This window comes from Haplochromis burtoni, unplaced genomic scaffold, assembly GCF_018398535.1.
Source record: "Haplochromis burtoni strain Fernald_Lab_line unplaced genomic scaffold, NCSU_Asbu1 Contig_423, whole genome shotgun sequence".
In the NCBI taxonomy this organism is placed as follows: Eukaryota; Metazoa; Chordata; class Actinopteri; order Cichliformes; family Cichlidae; genus Haplochromis; species Haplochromis burtoni.
This window is the reverse complement of record NW_024582784.1, coordinates 256,042-280,290: the sequence shown is the minus strand read 5'-3', so window position 1 is coordinate 280,290 and position 24,249 is coordinate 256,042. Positions and strand designations below refer to the sequence as shown.

General features: G+C 39.5%; 1 protein-coding gene across 2 annotated transcripts in view; it reads right to left on the bottom strand.

The window, feature by feature from the left end:
• Positions 1-619: 619 nt before the first annotated feature.
• Positions 620-24,249, bottom strand: part of jak1 (Janus kinase 1) — a 30,050-nt gene continuing 6,420 nt past the window's right edge. For both annotated transcript variants that reach the window (XM_005945112.3, XM_005945113.3), the window contains exons 2-25: positions 22,341-22,549; positions 20,750-20,873; positions 17,291-17,441; positions 16,755-16,918; positions 16,352-16,620; positions 15,477-15,592; positions 14,847-15,029; positions 14,237-14,394; positions 13,859-13,973; positions 13,174-13,372; positions 10,286-10,395; positions 9,869-10,021; positions 9,681-9,768; positions 9,461-9,588; positions 9,178-9,316; positions 6,775-6,926; positions 6,471-6,621; positions 5,573-5,661; positions 5,011-5,203; positions 4,608-4,732; positions 4,349-4,521; positions 3,634-3,751; positions 3,073-3,183; positions 620-2,322 (exon numbers count right to left, since the gene is read on the bottom strand). In XM_005945112.3, the coding sequence (XP_005945174.1) occupies positions 2,182-2,322; positions 3,073-3,183; positions 3,634-3,751; positions 4,349-4,521; positions 4,608-4,732; positions 5,011-5,203; positions 5,573-5,661; positions 6,471-6,621; positions 6,775-6,926; positions 9,178-9,316; positions 9,461-9,588; positions 9,681-9,768; positions 9,869-10,021; positions 10,286-10,395; positions 13,174-13,372; positions 13,859-13,973; positions 14,237-14,394; positions 14,847-15,029; positions 15,477-15,592; positions 16,352-16,620; positions 16,755-16,918; positions 17,291-17,441; positions 20,750-20,873; positions 22,341-22,542 (3,552 nt within the window). In that variant the 5' untranslated portion in view covers positions 22,543-22,549 and the 3' untranslated portion in view covers positions 620-2,181. The remainder of the gene's footprint in view (positions 2,323-3,072; positions 3,184-3,633; positions 3,752-4,348; positions 4,522-4,607; positions 4,733-5,010; positions 5,204-5,572; positions 5,662-6,470; positions 6,622-6,774; positions 6,927-9,177; positions 9,317-9,460; positions 9,589-9,680; positions 9,769-9,868; positions 10,022-10,285; positions 10,396-13,173; positions 13,373-13,858; positions 13,974-14,236; positions 14,395-14,846; positions 15,030-15,476; positions 15,593-16,351; positions 16,621-16,754; positions 16,919-17,290; positions 17,442-20,749; positions 20,874-22,340; positions 22,550-24,249) is intronic.

The following is a 24,249-nucleotide window of genomic DNA, read 5'->3' as shown; positions in this document are numbered from 1 at the left end:
CATGAAAAAAGAGTCGGGCTGATTGTCTGAGAGCTCCGTTTCCATTAGAATAGAAAATGTTGTGTCTTGTGCAGTTTAGCTGAATTGTGATTTATTTGTTTGTAGAATTTGCACAAACACAGCCAAATCCACAATTTTCTTTCTTTCTTTCTGTTCTTGTGTAAACCGAGCTCCCTCTCAGCATCGGTGCGATGCCTCTGTACTCAATATGTATCCTGCGTATTACACAAGACCAGCGTTGATGCTGGACTTTGCAATAGTGAATGACTGCGTGTGTGTGTTGATCACAAAGCTTTGCAATACTAAAGTATTTCTGAGGGTTTTTTTCTAACACATTTTAATGGCTGTAGATGAATCTAGAATTTGCTGTTGCTTATTGCTTTGTAAACAGCTTCTGCTTTTTAAGTATGTGGAGTTTATTTTGTTTTGTTTTTTTCTGACCTGAAACATTAGATTTTGCAAATATTTTATATCACACTTACATTGATATTGTTTTACTGTGAATAAGGTCTTTCTAGAGCAATCTTAGCATGCCTACTTGCAAACTGTAATGTACAGAACCAGCTGTTTTCAGAAGGTGATGATACTGAATTTGGACTGACAGACAAAACACAACACAAACATTGATTTTATTTATTTTTTCATGGTGTATTTATGGATCATTTTAAATTCCATAAGTCATACTTACATCTTTTTTTTTTTTTGAAAAATATATATTTCTTTTCTCTTATTTAGAGCAGAAGGAATTGTCTTTTACATTCCTAAATAAAATGTGGGCTGAAGCACATCCCTCTCCTGTTGTTGTCGCCTTTATGTAGACTCTGTTTCTGGGGTTGTTATACATGACTGAGCGCAAAGTTTCTGACTGCATAACTAAAGCCCTCTGCTCAAATGATACAACATACACATGGATAAATGCACGTATACACTGGAAAATGCACAGACGATATGAGTGTTGGAGAAATTATACTTTTTTAGCAAATTGGGGGGGGGGAAAAAAGGCATGCACACAATGTATAAAATCACCACTTTTGCTTTTGTTACATCATCTAAACTTCCTTCACAGACAATCCACAGTAGTGAGAATTGGCTCTAAAATGAGTCTATGTATTTGATATATAATATTTGTGGTTCAGACTAAAAGCCCCATAACATCAGAGAAAAGGAAAAGTATAGTTGTACTGCCCTCAAGTGCCTCTCGCAAGTATTGTACTCACAAATAACAGTCGACTGTTAAGATATAACCGATCCATCCATTACATCGAAAGAACACAAAAAATAACAGATTTTCTGTTCTTGTGCAAACGCAGTGCTTGCATTTTTTCAAATGGTCCACAAAATTCCCAAAACACTCAAAAGATTTTGTTAAATTTTTTTGTTAATCAGGAAAAAACGTGAAATTACAAGTAAGAACTGATGGTTTTTAACCGTGCAAATATTTAATCTGTAAAACAGTCACAACAGTGGGGTGGAAGGAAAAATGCTGACCGACTACTGGCTCTAATGACATGCCACTTTTCTGTGACTGCATGTGCACATCACGAACAGCAAATCCAGATGTTTATCACACATAATTCCTAGGCTCAAATCTGGCAAGTTTCTCCCAAAAAGAGGAGTCCATAAAACAAAACAGCAGTGGCACAAAACTCTGAAGCCACAGCTTGGATATCTGTGGTTATGTTCCATCTTCTTTATCCCATCCATCCACGTGAGGTTTTCTAGCGTGATTTTGCCAGCTATCCATCCCATAAGGCTGTGATGTAACCATTAAATGCAGGCATAAAAGAGTCCCTTCCTTGACCTTTTTAAAAAATCTTTCCATTGTCCATCATCAAGAGTCCTGCATAATTCGAAGGTCTTTGGGCCACAAGACAGTGCAAATCGTTTATAATATTCAAGACAGCTGGAAGTAAGCGATCAGGTCATGTAGTATACAAGAGGGCTAAAATACTTTTTCTAATACTCTTAATTGAAAACACAAAATCTGAATATATGTGAAATAAAAACCTTAAAAAATATAGCAGACTATGGCATGGTAGTTAAAAGTTTAAACGTGAGTATGAAGGAGCATGACTTTACAATAAAGCTGCACAAGCAGATGCTGATCTGAAGGAGGGGCGGGGGTCAGGATCTCCATTTGCATCCAGACTGGCAAGCAAAGTCAGCTTCACTGCAAGCGCCTCAGAAAGTTGGTTGGCTGTTTTGTTGCTGCTGCTGCTGTTGGGCGAGCTGTTGAGCGGTGGTGAGCTCCTCGATCAGGCGCTTGAAGGTGATCCTCCTCTCGGGTGACTGCTCCCAGCATCTTCGCATCAGCTCATACACCTGTCAGGGGAAAAGAAACGGCAATCAAAAGAAGTTTTGTTAAAAATTAAAAATCGAACAAAACTGCAGCAGCTCTGACTCGCTACACTTTTACATCTGATGCTGTCAGGTTTCCTTGGACGGCTGCTTAAATGCCTGCAACCTCAGTGTGACCTGACAGCATGTTAAAACTCACTGAATCATTTTCATTTAACATAAAACCAAAGATTACAATTAAAATCGTTCACTATTTAGTTCTGCTTAAATAGGTTAGGAAAGAAATGAGTGCCCCTTTACTGAAGTATGCCATAAAAGCACAGTGAAGATACTGCTATTATTAGCAATATTTCAGGAAGTCAATCCACATCTCGTGTAAATCAGACATTTCTACAGAAACCGACATCAGCAGTTTCTGTAGAAATGTCTGAAAAAGATATCTAAAACCAGCATCGGTGGTTAACGGTTCTTCTTTAAAGAGCGAAGTTATGAAAGAAACACAGTTTGTGAGTGAAAAACTGGTGATTGCAGTAAAAATGACTGGATTACGAGTAAGAACGTCTCAATTTTGTACCCAGCAATGCACAGATGAATGTCAACTATTTAAGGTAAAAAACTCCCAATGAATGAATACAACGCATCACACATTAAGAGGCCCATATTTACCTTCTCTTGAAGCTTACTGTGGCTGTTGTTTTTCTTTCAATATGCTGTATTTGAATTTGTGTAAATAAAAACAAAAAAAGCCAAATCATTACCGCTGGTAATACTTACAGAGTCAGGACAGTCTTTAGGACACGGCAGCCTCTTTCCTTCTTGCAACACCTTCACCAATCGGATGATAGTCATCTGACCATGAGTTTTACCAATCATTTCAAGGAAGCACTGAGGGTAAGGACAAGGGGAGATTACAAAAGGAAAATACGCTACACTTTCTCTACTTTCATTTAGATGTGGGTTATGGAAATACAACTTTAGTCATAGCAGTGTTGAACATGCGCACTCTGTGTTGCAGGTTTAATGGCTTTTATTTTCTAGCTTCCATAATTCTTCAGTCTTTCTAATCTGTGCAGGTTTATTAGTTAGTGCTTCTGGTAGCAGCAAAAAGCCTGATGTAAAAAGATGTTAATGATAAAATGAGCTCTTAGCACTGGCTCGAGCTACTTTGGAAAGCTCACAGTGGAGTCTATCATCTGCCACTCTGGCCAAAGACCAACACCATCTGCTACATACAAATATATGTGTGCCGTTTACTTTACACGACTGGCACAGTATGTGTACTTAATGCAGAGTCGCAGATAGGAAATATTAGTAATGAAAGTGCTGCACACTTACATTCATCGGGCTCTTGGCAGAGTCGCAGTAAGTGAGGAGTTCATACATCGTCACCCCAAAGGACCAAACATCTGAAGCAAGGTAAAACTTACAGAGAGTCAGACACTCGGGAGCATACCTGAAACACAAAAAGCATAAAGGCTCAGTCACTGTGACAGTTCCTTCTTCATCCTTCCACTATACTGAGAGGTTACTGAGCAACATATAGTGTCCTCAACTGTATGTTAACAGCAGCGCTAAATCTAACACTTGTGTCACTGTGGGACCGTCACAGGGTTACGAAACCTGAGAGGCGCAGACCCGGCCCAAACAGCACCTAAGCATGGCTTGTGCCAACGGATGTGACGTCACTTTTGGTGACGTGTGTGCGAGTTGGACAACAGTAACAGTTCACCACTATTAAACACTGTTTTCTTGTTATTTGTTATCTTATTTAAAAAATAATAATTAAAGCTGCTTTAGAGATTAATGTCCTCATAGAATAAAACAACTCGGACTGACATAGTGTGCATTTTTCTGTCATTTTAGTGCAAACACATGAGGCTTAATTATCTGCCAGCTGACACCAGAGTCAATATATTGCTAGAAAGAAGAGCCCTTATGCGCCTTTTTTATATTAATCCTATCAATCCATTTCATTTACCATCTGACACCCCGCCCCACCACACACACACAGGTTTTCAGCTATTATCTCTTTGTTGTCCTCTTGACTTACCAGAAAACAGGGCTGTCATTCTCGTCCTTGACTGTGTAATAACCTTCGTTATCTTTGATGCTCTTCGTGAGGCCAAAGTCACCAATCTTCACAGTCGTCTCGTTCTCCATCAGCACGTTTCGGGCAGCCAGGTCACGGTGGATGTAATTTTGAGATCCCAAATAGTCCATTCCCTAAAATGAATTAAACACAGTGTCATGTTTCATCAGGTTCAGAGTGACCAAAAGGAATTGAAGAAACTGAAGAGAAGGTGCATTACCTTGCATATCTGCACAGAGTAGCTGAGCAAGGTGGGGATGCTGATCCTGGCTCGGTTTCTGGGCAGATACTCCTTCAAGCTGCCCAGTGGAAGATACTCCATGATCAGCTTAATAGCCTGACCACCTATAGATTCATAAAAACATGCAGTCAGACTTTGTGTATACATGATATTATATTTATTTATTCTGATCTTCGAAAAACTGAAACACTCGTTGCTGGTCTGAAGGTTTACTCCAGAATCTATTTATGGTCTTCAACAACAAGTATGTCCTCGCTCAATTTATAGAGTCAAACTAAAAGTTAACTTCTAATATTCGGTTATGTCAGTTTCTCTCTCAAAAACTAACTTTAAAAACACATTCAAAATCTTCAATATCATCATCATGCAGTGGACAGAATACCTTCTTCTTGGGAAATGCCCTTATATTTGACTATGTTTTCATGGTAGAGATCCTTCAGGATGTCGATCTCTCTGGAGAGGTTGTTGCTCTGCTCTTCTCGGTTCTCGGGCTTCAGCGACTTCACAGCCACCAGCTCGCCCGTTCGGTCCCCCCTAGGGTCGTAGCGGCATAGCTCCACCTTACCAAAGTGACCCTGCACGAGAAACATGAAACAAATTTTAAGTACTGAACAGCAGACAAACAACTACATGGGAAACTTCATCCATTGGCTCGTTTAGTTCATCTAGTTCTGTTATGCTCAGATCACAGGGAAGCTCTGAAGGTCCTAGGGATAGATGGAGGCAGATGACCTGCTGTGGTGACCCCTAAAAAGAGGGGCTACTGCAATATATATATTTATATATACCTGTAAGCTTACACCCACTGGACCAAATAGACTTATATTTAATAAAGCCATTTTTCATGTCTGGTGCCAAGTTTTTTGTGCGTCAGTCTAATTACTAACAAAATGAATCCTATGATTGGCTCAACACGAATGAAGCTAGACACAGCAGCACTGTACCTCTCCCAGATCTCTGATCTTCCTGAGAAATCTCTTTTCAAACATGGTGGGGTCAACATCTGGTGTTGGCTGGGGTTTGATAGAAGGGTCTGAAAGAACAAAAAGAGGCAAATTCATTAGGCACACTGAGTACAGCACGTCTCTCCCACAGCACATGCACGCTTGTGTCATAGGAAGTCCATTGTGGTTGACAGTGTCGACGTTTTCACTAGAACTCGGTGTGGTTATGTAATTACCTGTTTACTCATGTTTCCACAGAAATGGCTACTTCTGGCAGGACAATACATCACTCAGGCAAAACCTTTTACGTGTCATCATTTTGAATATTTACCTAATTCTAACAAAAAATTCAAACAAACAAACAATACTCACAAACAGTGAGAATTATAGTAGCTTGAAATATTTTTGTCCCTTAGGGTTTCATTATATGATAAAACTGGCTTGAGTAAAATGGGTTGCAGTACCCAATTCTAACCAGCAGGTGGAAGAAGAGAGTATAATATCCTGCCATGGGGCCCATTTGAGGGGCTGATCTCTGACAATGCACCCAGTGAACTTCCTCAAGAACCTCCGAGTAGTGTAAACAAGTCTGTTCACAGCCTGCTACTCCATGAGATAGAAAGCATGCTTCACATTCAGGCACCATGCCGATATTTAAAAAACAAAACAAAAAAAGATCACAATGTTTTAACTTGTACTTCAGTTGTTTTGTAGTCTTATGCAGTGTTATTGGCTTAAATTAAACATTTTTCAACTCTGAGCATCTAGAACGAATAAAAGCTGGACACAGCAGCAATACGATGACTGAAATCTAATGCTGCTCGGGTTTCATATGTGCAGCCTCTTTATTAAATGTAAAAACTGGTTTTATATGACGTGCAGACATACTCGGACATACTTTTTTCTATGAGCTGATCCATCTCTCTGACAATAGCCCTGAAGAAAGGTCTCTTCTTGGGGTCATAGTTCATGCAGTGGGTCATGAGTTCAGCTAGCTCTGTGCAGTCCGGGGTGGCCAGTTGGCACTCTGTTTCATAAAATCTCTCCTTCTGCTCAGAACAGACATGAAAACACGTATGAACAAGGTGCTGCATGAAAACTGACCTGTCGATATGGATGGACAGAGATGGTTTAAAAAAAAACAGAAAGAAACCGAGGGACACTTGGTTGGATGATCATCAGTGCTTGTGTGTGCTCTTTACCTCTGTAAGCTTCTTGTCTTTGAGGGGAACCTCGCCATCATAGCAGATCTCCCACAGAGTAGTACCAAATCCCCATTTGTCAGCTGCGACACCCAGTGACGAGGAATTCCTCACACACTCTGGAGCGATCCACGGGATACGATGCACACATTCTGCACAAAGTGGACACAAACAAACTCCACTTTGTTTAAAAGTTGCACTTGCAAGTAAATCAGTTTAGACAGGTTTAAGCCTTCATGTTTCAAGTTTCATGAAGTAAAAGCAAAAAAAGAAACCGTGAACAACATGTTTTTACTTAATTATCATGTTATCATCCTCAGGTTCTTAATAAACGGCTAAAACCCCCAAAACACGTGCGTGTGCGTGTGTGTGTGTGTGTGTGTGTGTGTGTGTGTGTGTGTGTGGACTTTTCACACTGTAAAAGACATCTTAGGGCAGGTTATGCGCCTACAAACTCACGATGCCCCGATTTCAAAGAAAAAAAATTAATTACAGTCTAGCTCTGACAAGCCAGCTGGCAGGTAGCCGACACAAAATGTTAAATAGCTGCTTGAAGTAAATTTTTAAAAAAGGCTTTGTGTATTGGCCAGCTCAGCTTTGACTGGAAGACGGGCTAAATGATTGGCTGACCTGCACTAGATAGATAGATGAGCAGTGTAAGTACTAAGAGGTCAAGAAGGGAAGAAACGGCGGGGGAGCCGAACAGATATCTGAGCGGGAAATTACATAATTGGGGGGAGACAATGGATTAGAGGGTTTTGAGCAAAGTGATCTGAAATTGCTGGGAAGCACTGAAGACTGCTCCCAGTGGGTTTCTGAGCACTTTATCCATTATGTTCAATCAAATCCATGTACAAGAACATCGATGTCTAACTGGAAAACCAGTTGATCAGTAAAGTGATGGAGACATGGGGGAAAAACGGTAAAGTTCCGGGAACAAATGGTGAGGGAGGAGCCTTCCCAGGAGAATATGGCAGTGGGTATTTGTGCAGAAACAGTTCTAACTGTTCTGTGGTTTATACAAGCACACTGGGTCATCACGCAACTTATAGCTCTTGCAGAAAAGCAGAAACATAAGCCATTTGAAAGTAGACATATCCTAGTTGCGCTGTCTTCTCTGATCCAATACCTAGCCTTAAATTATGGTCTTTGACAGAAGCGGTCAACTACCTGTGCTTCATCAGAAATATGTTCATTTTGTATCTTTTCTATGTTGAGTGGAAAGAAAATGAGGGCACGACAGAAGCAAAAAGAGAGAAAGCTAACAGTAGTCACCCCACATTTAAGTGAAAATTGTTTATTAGATAAAGTGTCACTCAAGCAAGCCAACATTGATGTGTTGTCGTTTTCATAAACTTTGTGTCCTGGTTTGTTTTTAAACTGGTTTCAATGCCAAATTAAACATCATCTAATTATGTTTGCAGTTTTAATCCTGATTATTTTGGCTTAAACATACAGTTTGTAGTAACAAGACTAACAGTAAGAAGACGGTCTGACATCAGTGTCGTGCGGAAAAACACGTTGTCATGAATGGAAAAAGTAAATACGATAATGGATGAGGATGAGGAGGGTCTAAGGTAATTACTTAGAGCAAGATGGCCCAGAGCCAGCTTCCTAGTGCCTGTATTTAGCACAGAGCCTCGCCCTCTTGTGTCAACTTCCTTACTGCTTGTGATTCCACCCACTTGGCCACGACTGGAGGCTTTGTCCCCACAGCGAGCAAAGATTGTATCCATCTTGATGCACGCTCAATCATCCACGAAAGGAAATACCAGAAAGTTGATTTTGTGGGAGAAACGTTTCGTAACTCACCTCAGTGATTTCCTCAGCCTCAGCTGACTGCAGATTTCCCCAAGCTCATAAGTACTACATTTGCAGAATGACCGAAACTAACACTCCCGACGTGAGGCCAGTTTCATGATCATTAATATGCAAACTGTCCTGACCACTGATCAAAGGTCATGACTAACATTCACAGAGAGTTGGGGAATGGCCACAACCACAGCATTGTAAGATGGCCTCCTCCACAGATCAGAGATGGCCATTTCCTTCTGTGTTGTGCTTAGCCAGAGATTGTTTGATTTCCCCATCATTGGCTCTTAGCAGCATGCACTATACTGCTATACTATTGTATTACTATATTAGTCACCTGGATGAGAGGCTGAGTGAAATGTTTCTCGGACTGAAAATGCTACATAAACAACTTTTAAGAAAGATACTACACATCCTTTTTCTTTATAGATTGCACAATGACTTTCTGACACTCATCCACTGGTTTTACTTTCAGTTACAGCTGACTAGAAAAGTGGAAGTTACTGTGAAATTTTCCATGGCAGCTATTCTGTAACCATTTAAGTTTCATTTTTAGTAATCCAAACTGAGCCTGTCTGTATGTGGACTTACCCTCTCTAGTGAGCACTGTGATTGGTATTCCTGGGTCGCTGAGCTTAATGAATGGCCCTCCTTCATCATTATCGAGTCCGTCTCTGGCCAGCAGTATGTTCTTAGCACACACAAAGCCATGGACCAGCTTTTTGTCCTCCTACAACAAACACGGGACAGAACACATTTTCGTCCATAATCAAGAGGATACGCTTTCACATTTAATAAAAGACGCTAATATTGACATTAATCCATGGCTAATAACAAGTTTTCATGGACTGTGTCTTTTGTTCTCCTCTCTTACCAAGTAACTGAGGGCTGATGCCAACTGTAAGGCCACCTGGAACTTCCACGATGTGCTGAGTGGAGTCTGTTGTCTCCTCATAAACACATCCAGTGGTCCCAGCTGGACAAACTCCTCCACCATGATATCTTATGGTACACAAAGAGAAAGGTGTCAAAAACCTTAGCCACAGGAATAAGAACCTCATTACACAACCACACCGCTTCTAATATGCACTTACTCTCCTGGTGGTGGACACACACTCCATAGAGCAGCACAATATGTTTATGGGACACTTGTTGCATCTTACTGGCCGTTTCAAAAAAAGCCTTTCAACAGAAAGACAAACATTTCAGTATGGTTAGATGTTACAGGATAGATACAATTTGATGGAATTTTCTGGGATGTTCCACATCTTTAGGAGCTCACCATGGAGATGTCCCTGTGTCCAGAACCCAGCACCTTTAGGACCACTTTGACTTCCTGGAAGGATGTATATCCTGCATCATCCTCCTCCTCACCCTTCACCTTCAGAGTGCCCGAGTAAATGTTGGTTTTTGTACCTATACCCAGGTGCTCCTCCTGGTTGACACAACAGAGAGCCCAAAAGATTATAGTGTAAAGTATTAAAGCAAAAGTATACCTCCTACAAGAAAGGTTTTTGCAGCATTTTATTACAGGTTTTTCAAAAACATCGTAACTCTCATTTCCACATACAAAAAAAACAGAGCCCGGACTATAAAATGCGACGGAATGCATTTAAAATAATGTAAAAAAGTGTAATTGTTTGATTTATTTAAAGAATAAACAAAAAAAGGAAACTAACACAGAAGAGAGAAGGAGTACCTGTTCAATGTCCTCTTTGAGAATGCGTGGGAAGCTGACTTGATTGCCTGGCATGTGTCTCTTAGGGGCTGTTGCTCTGTTTTTGGTGGCCACAAGGAGATTTGAAATCTCTAACATAAAGAAAACAGATTTGATTGTAAGCATTACATATTAAAAAGATATACTTTAGATTCTTATTTTTGCGAACAACTGTGTCCCCTCATATAAAAATGGCCTGTCTGTCTGTTCTGTTTTTATCATTTTAAATTCTGTTTAGAAAACTTTAAATCTACCTCTATAGGTGCTTTAATATATTTAATATATTACATATTATTGATATTTAATAAGATAAAACTACCATGCCTTTATTATCAAAATATCCAATAACATTAGAATAGAATAGAATTCAAACGTATAAGCAAGAATGATTTTTACAGTGAAGTAATGTCTTTTACAAATATACAGATGATCATATCGTTAGCTTCATAGCATAAGTGCCTAAGTCATTTTTTGGTCAAATTGAGATTTTTGCCTAACTTTACTCCCCTACCACTGCTGCATCATCCTGTCCGTCTGAAACACAAAACACAAAAAAATGACTTAGGCACTTATGCTATGAAGCTAACGATATAGGCCCTGGCATTTAAATGTAGTAAAACAGACATTCAAGAATTACGTCAATGTGGCAATGACGTGAACAGATATTCATATTTGGCTACCATACTGATTCAGTTTATTTTTTGCGTATACAGAGACATGTGGGAGGAACAAGTGAAGATGTATCTTTGTGCCTGTTACCTATATGCATGTGTGTTTGTGGGTGTCTACTGCTGTGACAAAACCAACGCACTGTGGTTTAAGGGGGAAGAAAAAACCCAGCATCTGTGCTCCATCATTTCGGAGAGCATCTCGAGCACTATTCTGTAACATGCAATCTGGGTTTCATGCTAAAAGCCAAACACAGCCTGCACCCACATGTCCCATCAGATATTTTATATACTCCTCTAAAACCTCGCCTTAATCTAGATACTTACAAAGCAACACATACTCACCCACTCTTAAACCCTGCAGCATTTTTCACAATTTATCTTACTGTCAGAACAGATAAACAAAAACCTGCATAGAGCCAAAATAACAATAAATAAGTCAACTGCATGCTATTCCCAGGAAGTGAGCATATAAGGGTGTTATTGTGGTAGACAGAGCGTTGTGTAACACCTTTTAAATATTTTAGCAGAGACAACACAGCACTTCTGTCTATTGTCTTCCTCTAAAGCTCATCCCGACCAAAGACTAACCGAAAGCAGCCAGCATTTAGATGACTGTCTGAACCACAACACCCTGAACAAACACAAGCAGCCCAACACATCCATGTATAAATGGCTCTACCTTTCCCTGAGTGAAGTAAACACAAGAGCACTAGATTGGCTCCGGAAACCCACATTTACAACTCTCTTCCTCTCTGACACCATTTTACAGAGACAAACACACACACACCTGACCAGACCTGCTTCCCTTCACTCTCAGTGAGTCACCTAAACTTCAACAGCAATGCACAACTTAGAGTCTGCACAAAGTGCAAAACTGTCTTTTGATGTAAAGAAAAATACTGTTGGGATTCACTATAAAGTTGCAATGACAAATTTCAAATTAAAGTAATTAAGTAATTCTATTTAAAGAGTAGTCCATGAAGAACGTGTCAGAAAGCACCAAAGCCACTGCTCATTGTTCCTCAGCAGTGCACACTCACAGAGCTCTGAAACATCCGAAACCAATTTTCAAGCTAAGCCATTATTATGACTCAGAATGAGCTAGAATTACGTCTCAATCTTACAATGATTTGTTGCCCAAAAGGTGGCTGTGAGTCGCCCATGAAAAAAAAAGAAAAGGAAATGCACATTGAATTATTGATATAACTTGGGCAGGACCTCCTTGGATGAGGGTGTCTAGTGATAATGGCCGAAACACCCAATGAATCCAAGGTCCACTGCTGATTATGTGTCCCACAATTTTTATATTGTATTCTAGATCAGATTACTAATCCCAAAACATAACCAAGTAAGGTAAAAAGAAACTTAAAAATGCCAGAATAGCTTGTGATAAAAGACCGAAACACCCTGTGAAGTTGAGGCACACAACGATGTGTCCCACTGGTAAAGTTTCCGGGCTGCCATTCCTCAAGACTGCTCAGTGTTCTTCTTCACATCCTGAGTCAGCTTAATCTAGAGACCAGCTGCAATAATCACCAATCGTACATGCAGTCTCCATAAATTTCAAACATTCTGACATTGTTTTTGTGTTTTCACCAGCTTCTCTTAAGGTCTAATTAAGTTTTTGACCTGCTAATTTGCACCAATCTTGGCAAAACAGACTGATCGTTACTCATGTCTGTGCTCATATTTTTGTCTATTGTCAGTAGATGACACGCAGTTTTTATAATTGCGGTATCATGCCAATATATCCTGAAAACAAATATAAATCTAGCTTTATATCCCACTGAAAAAGAATGACTTGTTTCCCTGAGCTTTATAGGTTGAAAATCTGTTGTATGTCTGATCCTACCCAGTATTAAAGTTGGAGTTTGCCTTTTATGATGATGATGATGGAAAAAAGAACACACTGCATAGGCTTAACTGTGCCACATGTTTTACATGTACAATATGTATGAAAAAACCTGCTGTGAACCAGTGAAAATACTTTATCGTGTCATTAATTCAACACTGTTAAAATTACCATATGCAGTAAGACTGTGCATTAAAAATAGTCAATTTACGGATGTAAAATGCAGAGTTCCTATTCGTGTGTTTGTGTTATTATTCTTGTCTTGAAAATAATAATGTAAATTTGCAATGCTGTGAGCTTGTCTTCATTTACTGTGAATGCCATTATTTATTTTTCATTAAGCTTACCTCTTGGCTGTGGGGGGCAGCAGCGGACCAACTGGAACTGAAGGTTGTCGCTACGCAGATTCTGGCCCTCCAGGTGCTCAAGCAGCTCCTTGAGAGTGGATTGTGATGTATCTGTGCCGTGTAGAGTGAAGGAACTGGGGGTAACCTCAATCTGGAAGTTCTTGTATTGGCGCACAGGACGAGACTCCCTCAAGTCAATCTGGATGAACAATAAACAATTTTTTCATTTTAAACAAGTAGTTCTTTTATCAACAATCAACAATTAAAAGACCCTCTATGAGCAAGCATTTGGTGACAGTGGGAAGGAAAAACTCCCTTTTAAAAGGAGAAGACCTCAGCCAGAACTAGGAGCAGGGAGGACAGCCATCTGCTGCAACCGCATGAGATTGAGAGAAAAGAGAAGAAAGCAGAGAGAAAAAACCCCGGCAAACTATGGAAAAGGGCGCCAGAATTTAACAATCGCTAATTCTTCAGCTTTCAATTATTTTTCCTAAGCTTTTGAATGGCAAACAGGCTTGTAGAAATTTAACAGAGACCAACAAAGATGGCTGTGTGCTTGAATACATTTGAGGTCTACAGTGGTCCCCTCAACCCAAAATTGCTGTTCTCATTTAAAAATTAGTAAATAAAATTTAGGTAAGTAGTGTTTTGTGAATTTGTCAGTTAATCAGTAGATCTATAGTACCTCACTGCAAACCACAGTGATGATGATGTACTGGTATTCAGTACAGCTCCAGCGCAGGATGTAGGCACCCTCCTCATTGCCCTCCTGGCGCAGCTTTTGGACGGCGTACTCCGTACTGCAAAAAGAAAAACAACGAGACATTTGATTTAACTGACCTGACCGGAGACAGCTGTTCAATCAAGATATCCCAGAAATATTAAGCTACAAGGAAAATTTGATGGAGGTTCTTATAGGAGCTTCTACTTTGACATTTTTCAGCCTGCGATGTGAGTTAATCACCTTGTCCAGTAACATGACATGCAACAAATGATGAATTTGTTTGATAAAACTGCATGTGGCACATTCTCATCCTCCTCAAATAAAATTGCCAGTACAAACCTGATGGGTCCGTGGCAACCATTGGTGATGTTGTGTACCACTGAAGCCGGAGCCACCTCCTTGCACAGGTAGTGATGGGCATCCACAGTCAGCCTGAAGTACCCGTCCACAAGGGCTGCAAAGGACAGAGCCTCTGCCCTTGTATCCAACAGCAGCTCCTGAAAAGTGCAGAGACATCCAAAGAGTGATGAAGGAAAGCAGGAAGGGAAGAAGTAATCAAAGTAGCAGCTATTACAAACACTCCACAGCACTCTCGAGCCCTGTAGTATGAGCAGTGATGAATGACAAACTCAAATTTAATTTCACAATTAAGTATGATAAAATAATTTGTCATGGCTAATAAAATGTAGCGAGGCGCCATCTTTGATTTGGCAGGTGAAAAAAACAATGCAAAAACAAAAACACAACCAATGTAGAGAATGCAAGAAACAAGCTACAGGGCTTCTCAACAATGAATCCGTATACAATTCTTATTTAAGATATTATTAATAACACTTTAATTGCAATTTCTGGTTTTACTTATAAATGAAAAGTTTTAAAATTTTAAGTAAGCATTTGAGCAAACACTAAAGGAAAAACACACACACACACACACACACACTAGTCTCACCATCTTCTTGTTGTCCTGTTTATAGATGGTGACCATCGCCTCTTTGATGACAGTATGCGTGATCTCATGGAAGTCACAGAAGACCACCCAGCCTTCGTTTGCATCTTTCTTTTTGTCAGTCTTCTGTTTTGCATCATGTTTGTTCTTCTTTGACTTTCCTTTTTCTCTACAGGCCACAGACGACTGTTTACAAAGCAAACAAAGCAAACACACGGATATAATTTTTTCTTAGCCAATCTGAAAATGCTGCATCACCTTTTCAAAGTCTCAATGACATTCTGTAACAGATCTCAGTGCATCAGAGATGTATCGAGTGATTAAGCGATGTTAAAATAAAATGTTTTACTAAAATACTTTAAATATTACAATGTTTAACATTTAATATTTCTATTAAAGCCACTGATTACATTTATCAATTTTGCACACATTTCCTAACTTACTGAAGTTTGTATGAACTTGTTAACACCCACCAGTAAGTTAAGTTTTCCTCATTTGTTTATAAATTAAGGCCAGATTAAATGGGTGTGCCGTCTCTGGGATTCTCAAATAACAGGTTAGAGATCTGTCCACTACTTGTTTGCTACTCAATTTACCATTGTGAAACTAAAGGCCCTTGAGGTTTTTACTCACTGTAGTGGGTTTCTTCCTCCAGGAAATACCAGTGGTGCCGGTAACCAGGACCTGCATGTCACGGCTTGCCTCCATGTTCTGACTCTGAGCGTGTCCTAGACTCTGATTATAATATCCTGGAAACAGGTAAACATAGCAAACGTATATTGTAGTAGTTGCATAGAAACATAACATTTTACACAAAGATTGTTTACAAAATAATCTGTTATTAACTATGGTGACTTTATGTTTAAAAGGGAAAAACAAACAAACAAACTCAGATCCCCAGATTACTTTCAGTAATCAGCCCTATAGTGTTTGTAATCTTCACATGTTATTTAGAAAAGTACGGGGTGTGGTCTACTAAGTAATAAGTGGGTTAATGTTACAATGTGTAAACATCCTCTTTCACTTTTGTTTTTTAGCCATTGCAAAAGTTCTCACTGTGTCTTGGGTATATTTGGATGTCAACAAGGTGCAAACCTTTTTTTTCTCTCTCTCTTGCAGATCTGCTAGTGGGACACCACAGGGAGCCTACATGTAAACATACCAAACCACTGCCAACTATAGATCAATGCAGCTAATTAAACTACTGTCAGAGGACAGTAAAGACAAGCAGTTATCTCAGTTTTGTGGTAGAGTAGCAATTACAGTTTTCCTCATTATATGTATTATTCCCTGACTGGTCTCAAACTCTAACAGGGATTAACTCAGTAACTGTTTGAATCTTTCGTTACTCAAAATCTTCTGAAAAATTTGGGTCATGCTGGAAGTCAAAAAATAATATGCCAGGGTGCTTTTTTCTACAACCTGAGCTGTTGTATGTCACAAATCTGGAACACTCCCTGGGAAACTAAAATCATGATTAGCACCTTCTCACCACTCCAGTTACTTACCGTAGTAACTTCCATTGCAGAAGTCTCCCTCCTGAATTACACTAAGTGAAGAAGGCTCAAAAACCTCGCTGCCCATGCTGCTGACCAGACCCTCCAACGTGGCCAGGTACTTGATCTTCAGGTCGTATGTCGTGATGTTGCTGTCCTTTACTGTGCGACTGTTGAATTCAGTGAGGAATTTCTTGAACACGTTGTTGATGCGGATCCGTGTCAGAATGTTACGCTGCTTAATGTTTCGGTTCAGCGAATCTGGGATGAAACGTTTGTAGCTGGGAAATGGGGAGAGGAGGGGATCAAGACAGAATGCATAAACATTTTTGTCAATACAATAAAACACTGTGCTGCTCTCTGTATTTTAGTAGTAGGTGTCGTTTTTTTGGCAATAATCAAAAAGCTGTGTTACCTGATTTCATGGGAAGCAGTGGACAGAGGCATTTTCTCGTTCATGGCGTAGTGAGTGATTGCAAGCACAGCCATGCCCAAACACTCGTTTTCTATCTCATGTTGCTCTGCCTCTGACTGAGGGCTCCTGAGTGGAACTACGCCAGTCTGAAAGTCATTTTGGCTCTGTGCAACAAATATACATTTATCCTTAGCAGATAATCAGACAAACAGCAAACACATCTGATCATAACAGAACTCTAATGGAAAACTGATCGTACACACTGTAAAAAAACAAAAAAAAAACCCATGAGTACCAGCTGATGTTGTTTTAAAATGAGCTTTCATTGATAATGTGTTTTCATGGGATTTTAAAGTAAAACTAAGAAGAAAATAACACACCAAAAACATTCAAATGTTAAGTCGAGTCAAAGTGGATCTTTCTGTGATCTGAGATATTATATTCTTGATACATGCAACAATGAATGGGTAAAAGCTTGTGTATACAAAAACCAGTATAATAATTCAGGGTCTAAACTAAACCTTGCAAGCACAAACCTGAGTAAACAGGTAAGTCAAGGAGTCAGCATCCAGTAACGGTGTTCCCTCTGGTATTTTCTGTGGGCTGTTTCCTTTGAGTTTACTGATGCAGTGCCTCCAGACATACGGCTCTCCTTCAATGGAGCTATGCCAGTTTCTGAAATAAAACCTGACAGCAGAGAGATAGAGGACTGGTTAACAGCACAGCATAAATACACATGAGGGAATTTATGGCTTTGGTTTCTTCGTTTTTCTTTTTATGTGGGTCTGCATCACATTACTGATGATGAGTGATTGAAATGTAAAACTGTCCATGCTGACTTTTACTCTGTTACTCTTTTAATCTGTCATCTCAATTTGACTTTCCAGTTAGCGTTTCAGTGCTGGGCAGTGACACCACCATCTCAGGTTTGAGGTTTTGGTTTTTTGGCTGTTTTTTTTCTTTTACTTTTTGACCCGTTTTCCTGTTTTCTCTGAAACGAAGCAATTTTAAAGCTAGCCTGTGCTTTACAGAGGAAATACGTGTACACCATGTATCTGTCTACATCCTTCAAAGAACAACAATAGACAAAGGGCAATGCACAAAACAGTAGTAACCTAAATCAAAGCAACACTGAAAAATGAATGAAAAGAAGAGTAAGAAGTAATAAAACAAATAATGAAGGCTCAATAAAAGGTCATGAATTTAATAAAACCTGATCAAACTGATATATTAATACTGTCAAATATGCCATCCGATATTCTCTAATATTACAACTTTTTAAAAAAAATATCTGTATCTACGCTCTGTTTTGCCACTTTCTGACCTTATATAAATCTATCCTGATGGTATTTTTATCTTTGTGTGTGCTTTGTTTAGACCATGTTCATATCATGATATGATCATAATAACTCACTTGTTTTTAGGTGGCTGCACTTTGATACAAGAAGCTCATACACAAAATATGCACCACAGTTAGGCTCTATGTACACTTGATTTTCCCTCTACTAGCTATTGTCAAAACAGAGCACAGATAAAGAGGAAGTGTAACTGACACCACAGTGGGTTTTTTTCCTCTTTGCATGACATGCTACTCAAGTAATGAGTAGCACAGTACAGTGGGGTAGTAGAGTCAAGTACAAATATGGCATTATTTTACTGGTTTTAAAAAAACTGGCAAAATAAACTCTTCACTGAAGTATTCTTCACTGGGTCGAGTCTGTTGCAATACTTTGCCATTATCACGCGAAATGGTAGAACAAACTGCTTTCTGTTCCTATTTTTAGTTCCTTTTATAGCTGTTGTAAGACTATATTATTTTATGAGCAGCAAAACAACTCCCTCACTCACCTTGACCTTCAGCCGAGTCCTGTGTTGGCTTTCCTTTCTCTTTTTTTAAATAAGGTCTAACAAATGTTTCATTTCAATTTGGGGTTCAAAACACGCCACAGTAACAACAAATTCTCGCTGCAAAAACTAAAGCTGTAATCCAGAAATGACCAAACTCCCCAATCAATCACAAATATATCATTTGGTCCAGACATTTTTATTCTATTCTATTATTGTGAAATATCTTATCCTATCATCTTACTTAAAGAGCACTCGTATTTATGAAAAAATGTCTGATGCTGACAAGTTTTTGTTTTAAATCAGAACACACAGAATGGCTTACAAGTACAGAAAAAAACCATATAAGGAAGCAATTCTGCCCTATCCAGAAGTCTGAATTCTTAGCTTGTGCTAAACAAAAGTGAAACAAAATAATTTAGTCTTAATAGTGTCTTTGGGTTTTTGGGACATGGTTGCTTTAATACAGTTTGAACCACTGCTCTATCCCAACAAGCGAGGAGAGATTCCATACCTAATTGACAGTGTTCCTAGCTAGGAGGAGGCAAGTCAAGGTTCCCGTCTTTAATTTCTGCCTGAGTTGCAATGCCCAGATTCCAGCACCTAATATTCTGTCTGGCCTGTAAAGACTTGGTTAGGTCCCCTGACAACCCCCTGATAACCAGCTAGGACAAGTTGCATACTGCATGATGCTCTGAGATGTAAGCTATAATCTCGCTTTTTAGCCCATACCTCTTGAGTCAGGCTTTATCGGGCTCGGAGCATCATACAGTATGCAACTTGTCCTAGCTGGTTATCAGGGGGGTTGTCAGGGGACCCAACCAAGTCCCTCATATTAGCTAGGAGGGATTACAGCTTAGCAAACTATGTCGAGCTTAAAGTCAGAGTATTATGTGTTGCGAAAGACCACGTTAACCTGCCCCTGACCAGTTACGGTTTAAAATCAGCTGAAAGCACAAGCTGACTCTTTCATTTACGGCATGTTCTAAATACAGTCGAGTCGCTATAGGGGAAATATGTTTTATATGTGAAAACTGTTAAGCTGTACCTTAATAGAACCATAGAATTAATTACAAACTGTGTTGCATTGCATAATACAGAACACATGCTAAGAATACCTGTTCAGTCAATAAAAATAACTTCTTTGTCAGGTTATGGGGCAATAATATTTCATTTTTAAATGTCTCCAGTTCAGAGCTCTAATGTGCAGTCATCACCTTAGCGAAAAAAAAACAAAAAAACCCAACAATAGCCCCAAGTGCACTTTCAGCAATAAAATAATTAACATGAATGACCCATGAAATGCCCCTTTTTATGTGAGTATGCACAGAGCCTGAAGCAAATTGTGCTGCTTTACAGAGAAAGTTTATAATGTGAAACCCGTTGCTTCCTGCTGGGGTTTTAGATTTATCAAGTCAACTAAAGCAAAGAAAGCCTGGCAGTGTTTAACTTTATTTGCAGTATTCTCTTCTGGTATCACGAAATGTACACCCTCTGATACAATACAGGAAACAATTCACATATGATAAAAAAATTAGAGTATTCAACTCCAGAGTAGGGATGGGTATCGTTTAGGTTTTATTTTATTTCTGCAAAATGATGAGCACCGTCCAGCCGCACGCACGAGGCGATACGCACTAACTCACTAATGGAGATTTACCACACCCGCAGTAGATGTGCTCGGTGTGAGGTTTTGTAGCAAGCTATCAAATACGGTGCATTTCTCGGCTTTAAAAAAAACGCTATGTGTCGCCAGGTGTTTCATCAGATTCGAGGTGTTACCTCCTTTGCACAGTATCACCTTAAAGCACTTGTTGCAGGCTGCTGAGTTTGCATCTTTTGCTGTGAAGTACAGCCAGACTTTTGACCGCATCACCTTGGTCATTTTTGATCTGTAGCTCTGCTCTAAAAGAACGTACGTACCTGGGCCTGCCTACTATCCTTGGAAAGGTAAAATGATTGGCTAGAATCCAAAGTGTATGACATCTCAGGAAAAAAAAAAACAAGCACCGAAATAAAGCACCGAAATGTGCACTGCTTTTCGGTCTGGTTACTACCGTTTATGTCAGAACCAGTGCCATAATGGCACCGGATATCGGTACCCGTCCCTACTCCAGAGCGCTCATTTGCTGCCGTGACATCATTCTTACCTCATGCGATAGTGGAACTTGATACTGGTTTCATCTGTGACCTCGAACTCGTAGTTTGGGGGATACCAAGTGCCAGTGAGCTCATCGTACAGGGCAAATAGGTTATGGCACAAGGGAGAGATAGCTGAGAGACAGAAAAGCAGAGGGGGAGGGGGGGGATCAATAGTCAGGCTATTAGAATAATGACATTGGAAGAGGATTACAGCCTGTTTAAAGAGAGTGTTTAAGAGATATGGAATACAATCTGCTTCTAAACAGACACATAGAGAGCATAGACCACTATATCGTTGCAAAAGATGAAATGTTTTATGACTCGTAGAAAAGGCTCCACTCTGTCCATCTGTTGTTCTGACTTGGGATGTGCCAGTCTGATATCTGGATCAGATATCTGGTTGGATCCCGAATAGCTGGATAAGATACTGGAGACAATGCACTGATCTACATCATTTCTATTCAATTCAGTTCTATTTAGTTAACTACACCATGCAACGGCAGCAGAGTACTGGCTGTTAGCCAGAGTGCTAACATAGCATGGAGGAAGCTGGCAGTAAAAGGACAGTAGTTGGGAGACATTTCACACTACAGAGCTACATTTGCACAGCAGCAACAACAGCTTTTATTTCGTATGTTTCATATGTTTTTACTTTCACCTCACACTTGGGTGAAAGTGAGTTGTTGCAGGTAAAAAGCTGCAATGATGATATTGATATCTTTCTTACTCCTTCTTACAGCCTCACATTTAAACATTGTTCACATTTGTCTGGATGTCACCAAAACTGAAGCTTCTGGTACCTTTCAATACCAAAGTTCCATAAAGTATCATGTATGTTCCTGGTTCTCAGTATCAAGTTTGAAATCCCACCATTGTGACAATGGAAGCTAGGCAGCTAACAGTATTATTGTTTAGTTAGAGAAATAAATGTGCATACATGTAAAGGCAATGAGACTGTTTAAGAGACAACGAATATAATCTGGTTCCACAACTGTGGTTCAGGGGGTTGGGAAGCTCATCTGTAACCGGAAGGTTGCCGGTTCGATCCCCAGCTCTTTCTGTCCTGGTCGTTGTGTCCTTGGGCAAGACACTTTACCCTACCGCCTACTGGTGATGGCCAGAGGGGCCGATGGCGCGATATGGCAGCCTCGCTTCTGTCAGTCTGCCCCAGGGCAGCTGTGGCTACAACTGTAGCTGCCTCCACCAGTGTGTGAATGTGAGAGTGAATGAATAGTGGAATTGTAAAGCACTTTGGCTGCCTAGAAAAGCGCTATATAAATGCAATCCATTATTATTTTTATTATTTTTAAACAGAGACAAAAAGAAGTGTACTTTTGCTTAATATACTTTTCTGATTTTGACAAAATCTAAAACTTGACAGTCAGCATATGTAAGATTGCACGCAATAGGTATAAGATTAAAGCTAATCATTATTAATAACTCTATGCTTTTGTCTTTTGAATCTGGATAACCCATTTTACTATATACTATATTCAGTTACAGAGAAAAAAGGAAAATACACTCTTAATTACTGCAACAGGAAAAGATTAAATCAAAGAACTGGCAAATGACAATTCTGTAAACAAGTCAGCCACTTACAGCATTTCTTGGCAGCGTCCACGCAGAGGTTCTCAGCAGTGTAGTGGCCTTTTGGGTATTTCAGTGGGTCAATGTCAAGTCTGTAAAAGTGGATTTCCAGGCCTTTAATGGAAGCAGGTGAGGAAGAAGTCTGGGGTTTCCTAGGTTTCCTCATCTTCAAACAGAGTTGCCTGCCCAACTCCATCACGTACAAAGTTGGCATTCAGACCCTAAAGAAGTGAAATTAAAAAAAAAAAAAAAAACAGAAAAAAGGGGGTAGGGGTAGGAAGTGGGAATGTTAGAATCACATTTGGAAATTCTTAAAATTTTGGTCTGTGGAGAGGAAAACTGTGAAAATTTACTGTGCTGACAGAATGAAGAACAGGACAGGCAACTCATACAAGCTTCATGTACCACAGGTTCCTAATGATTATTTCCTGTTTCTAGTTGAGGAACAGATATTTTGCATCCTCTGCCACTGTCAGGGATCACATATTCAAACTATAATATTTAATCTAATTAATATTTTAGTTATTTTGTAATGTGTTACTCTGTACATATTTTAATATACAGTTTTTGTTCTCTGGCAGTCTAATGCTATAACATTGTGACCATAGTCACATGATAACTCATTGAAAACTTCAATTATATTCAATATTCTACTAATGGTCACAGCTTTTCAAACTTTAGTTCTTCTTACTTAGTTATATTGCCTTAAAGGAAGTTCACTATCTTAAACTAATTACTAAATAAAATCATTATAAGCTTGAGAGCACCACAAGAACTAACTTTGCAGTTACTTAACAGTCATTCCCATTACAGCATAAGTAATTATATAACGTTATTGAACACAACAGCAACCTGGTCTTAAAGTCAGCCAGTCAAGACGAACCGCTCAAGTTCAAAGTGAAAAAAGGTGAATTAAGTGGCATGGATGTTTGTATCACATAGGCTGGGCTGACAATTACTTATATTCAACAGAACCATGTCTATGGTTTACAGAAAAAATATCCATTGAGTGGCAGTTCTGCAGAAGTGTCTTGTAGTTGTCAGTGTTGATTGGACAGACTGCTTCGATTTGATGGGAAGGCAACGGTAACTAAAATAAAAACATGTTACAACCAAGGTATGTAGAAGAGCATACTTTGAAGAGCAACATGTGAAACCTTGAAGCTGGCAGGCTAAAGCAGCAGAAGACCATAATGGGCACCACTCCTGTAAGCTCAGAACAGGAAACTGAGGCTACAATTCACAGGGCTCACCAAACTTGGACAATAGGAAATTGGAAAAATGCTGTCTGGTCTTGTGAGCCTTTATTTGTCCTGCAACTTCCAGATGGTTGGGTCATAATTTGGAAAACCTTCCATTCTGCCTTAAACCAAAGATTCAGGCTGCTGCTGCTGCTAGTGGTGGTGTGGGGGATATTTTCTTAGTGCACTTAGGGGTCGTTATTACCAACTGACCATTGTTCAAATACCACAGTCTACCTGAGTATTGTTGCTGTCCATCCCTGTATATACCACCATGTATGCATTTCATTTAGATTTCCCAAACATGAAAATGAGATCACTGTACACAAATGCCATTCACAGCTACTAGTAGGTCTCAACCCAATAGAGCATTTTTGGGATGTGGTGGAACGGAAGATTTGCAATCAACTGTTCTGCAATAGCGGAGTGATGCAATCATGTCAATAAGAACAAACAACTCTGAGGAATTTTTCTAGCACCTTGTTGAAATCATGCCTATCATAATAAGATGTGCTGAACAGAACAGGTTAGGTTTAGGATTTAAAATGTAGTGTCACATTTTCACCAATTCTTTTTTTGAACAACATGGTCTACGTGCTATATAGATTATTTAATGTTGGCAGAGTCCAGGAGAACCACTACTATGACATGTTCAATTCAATTCAATTCAATAAAACTTT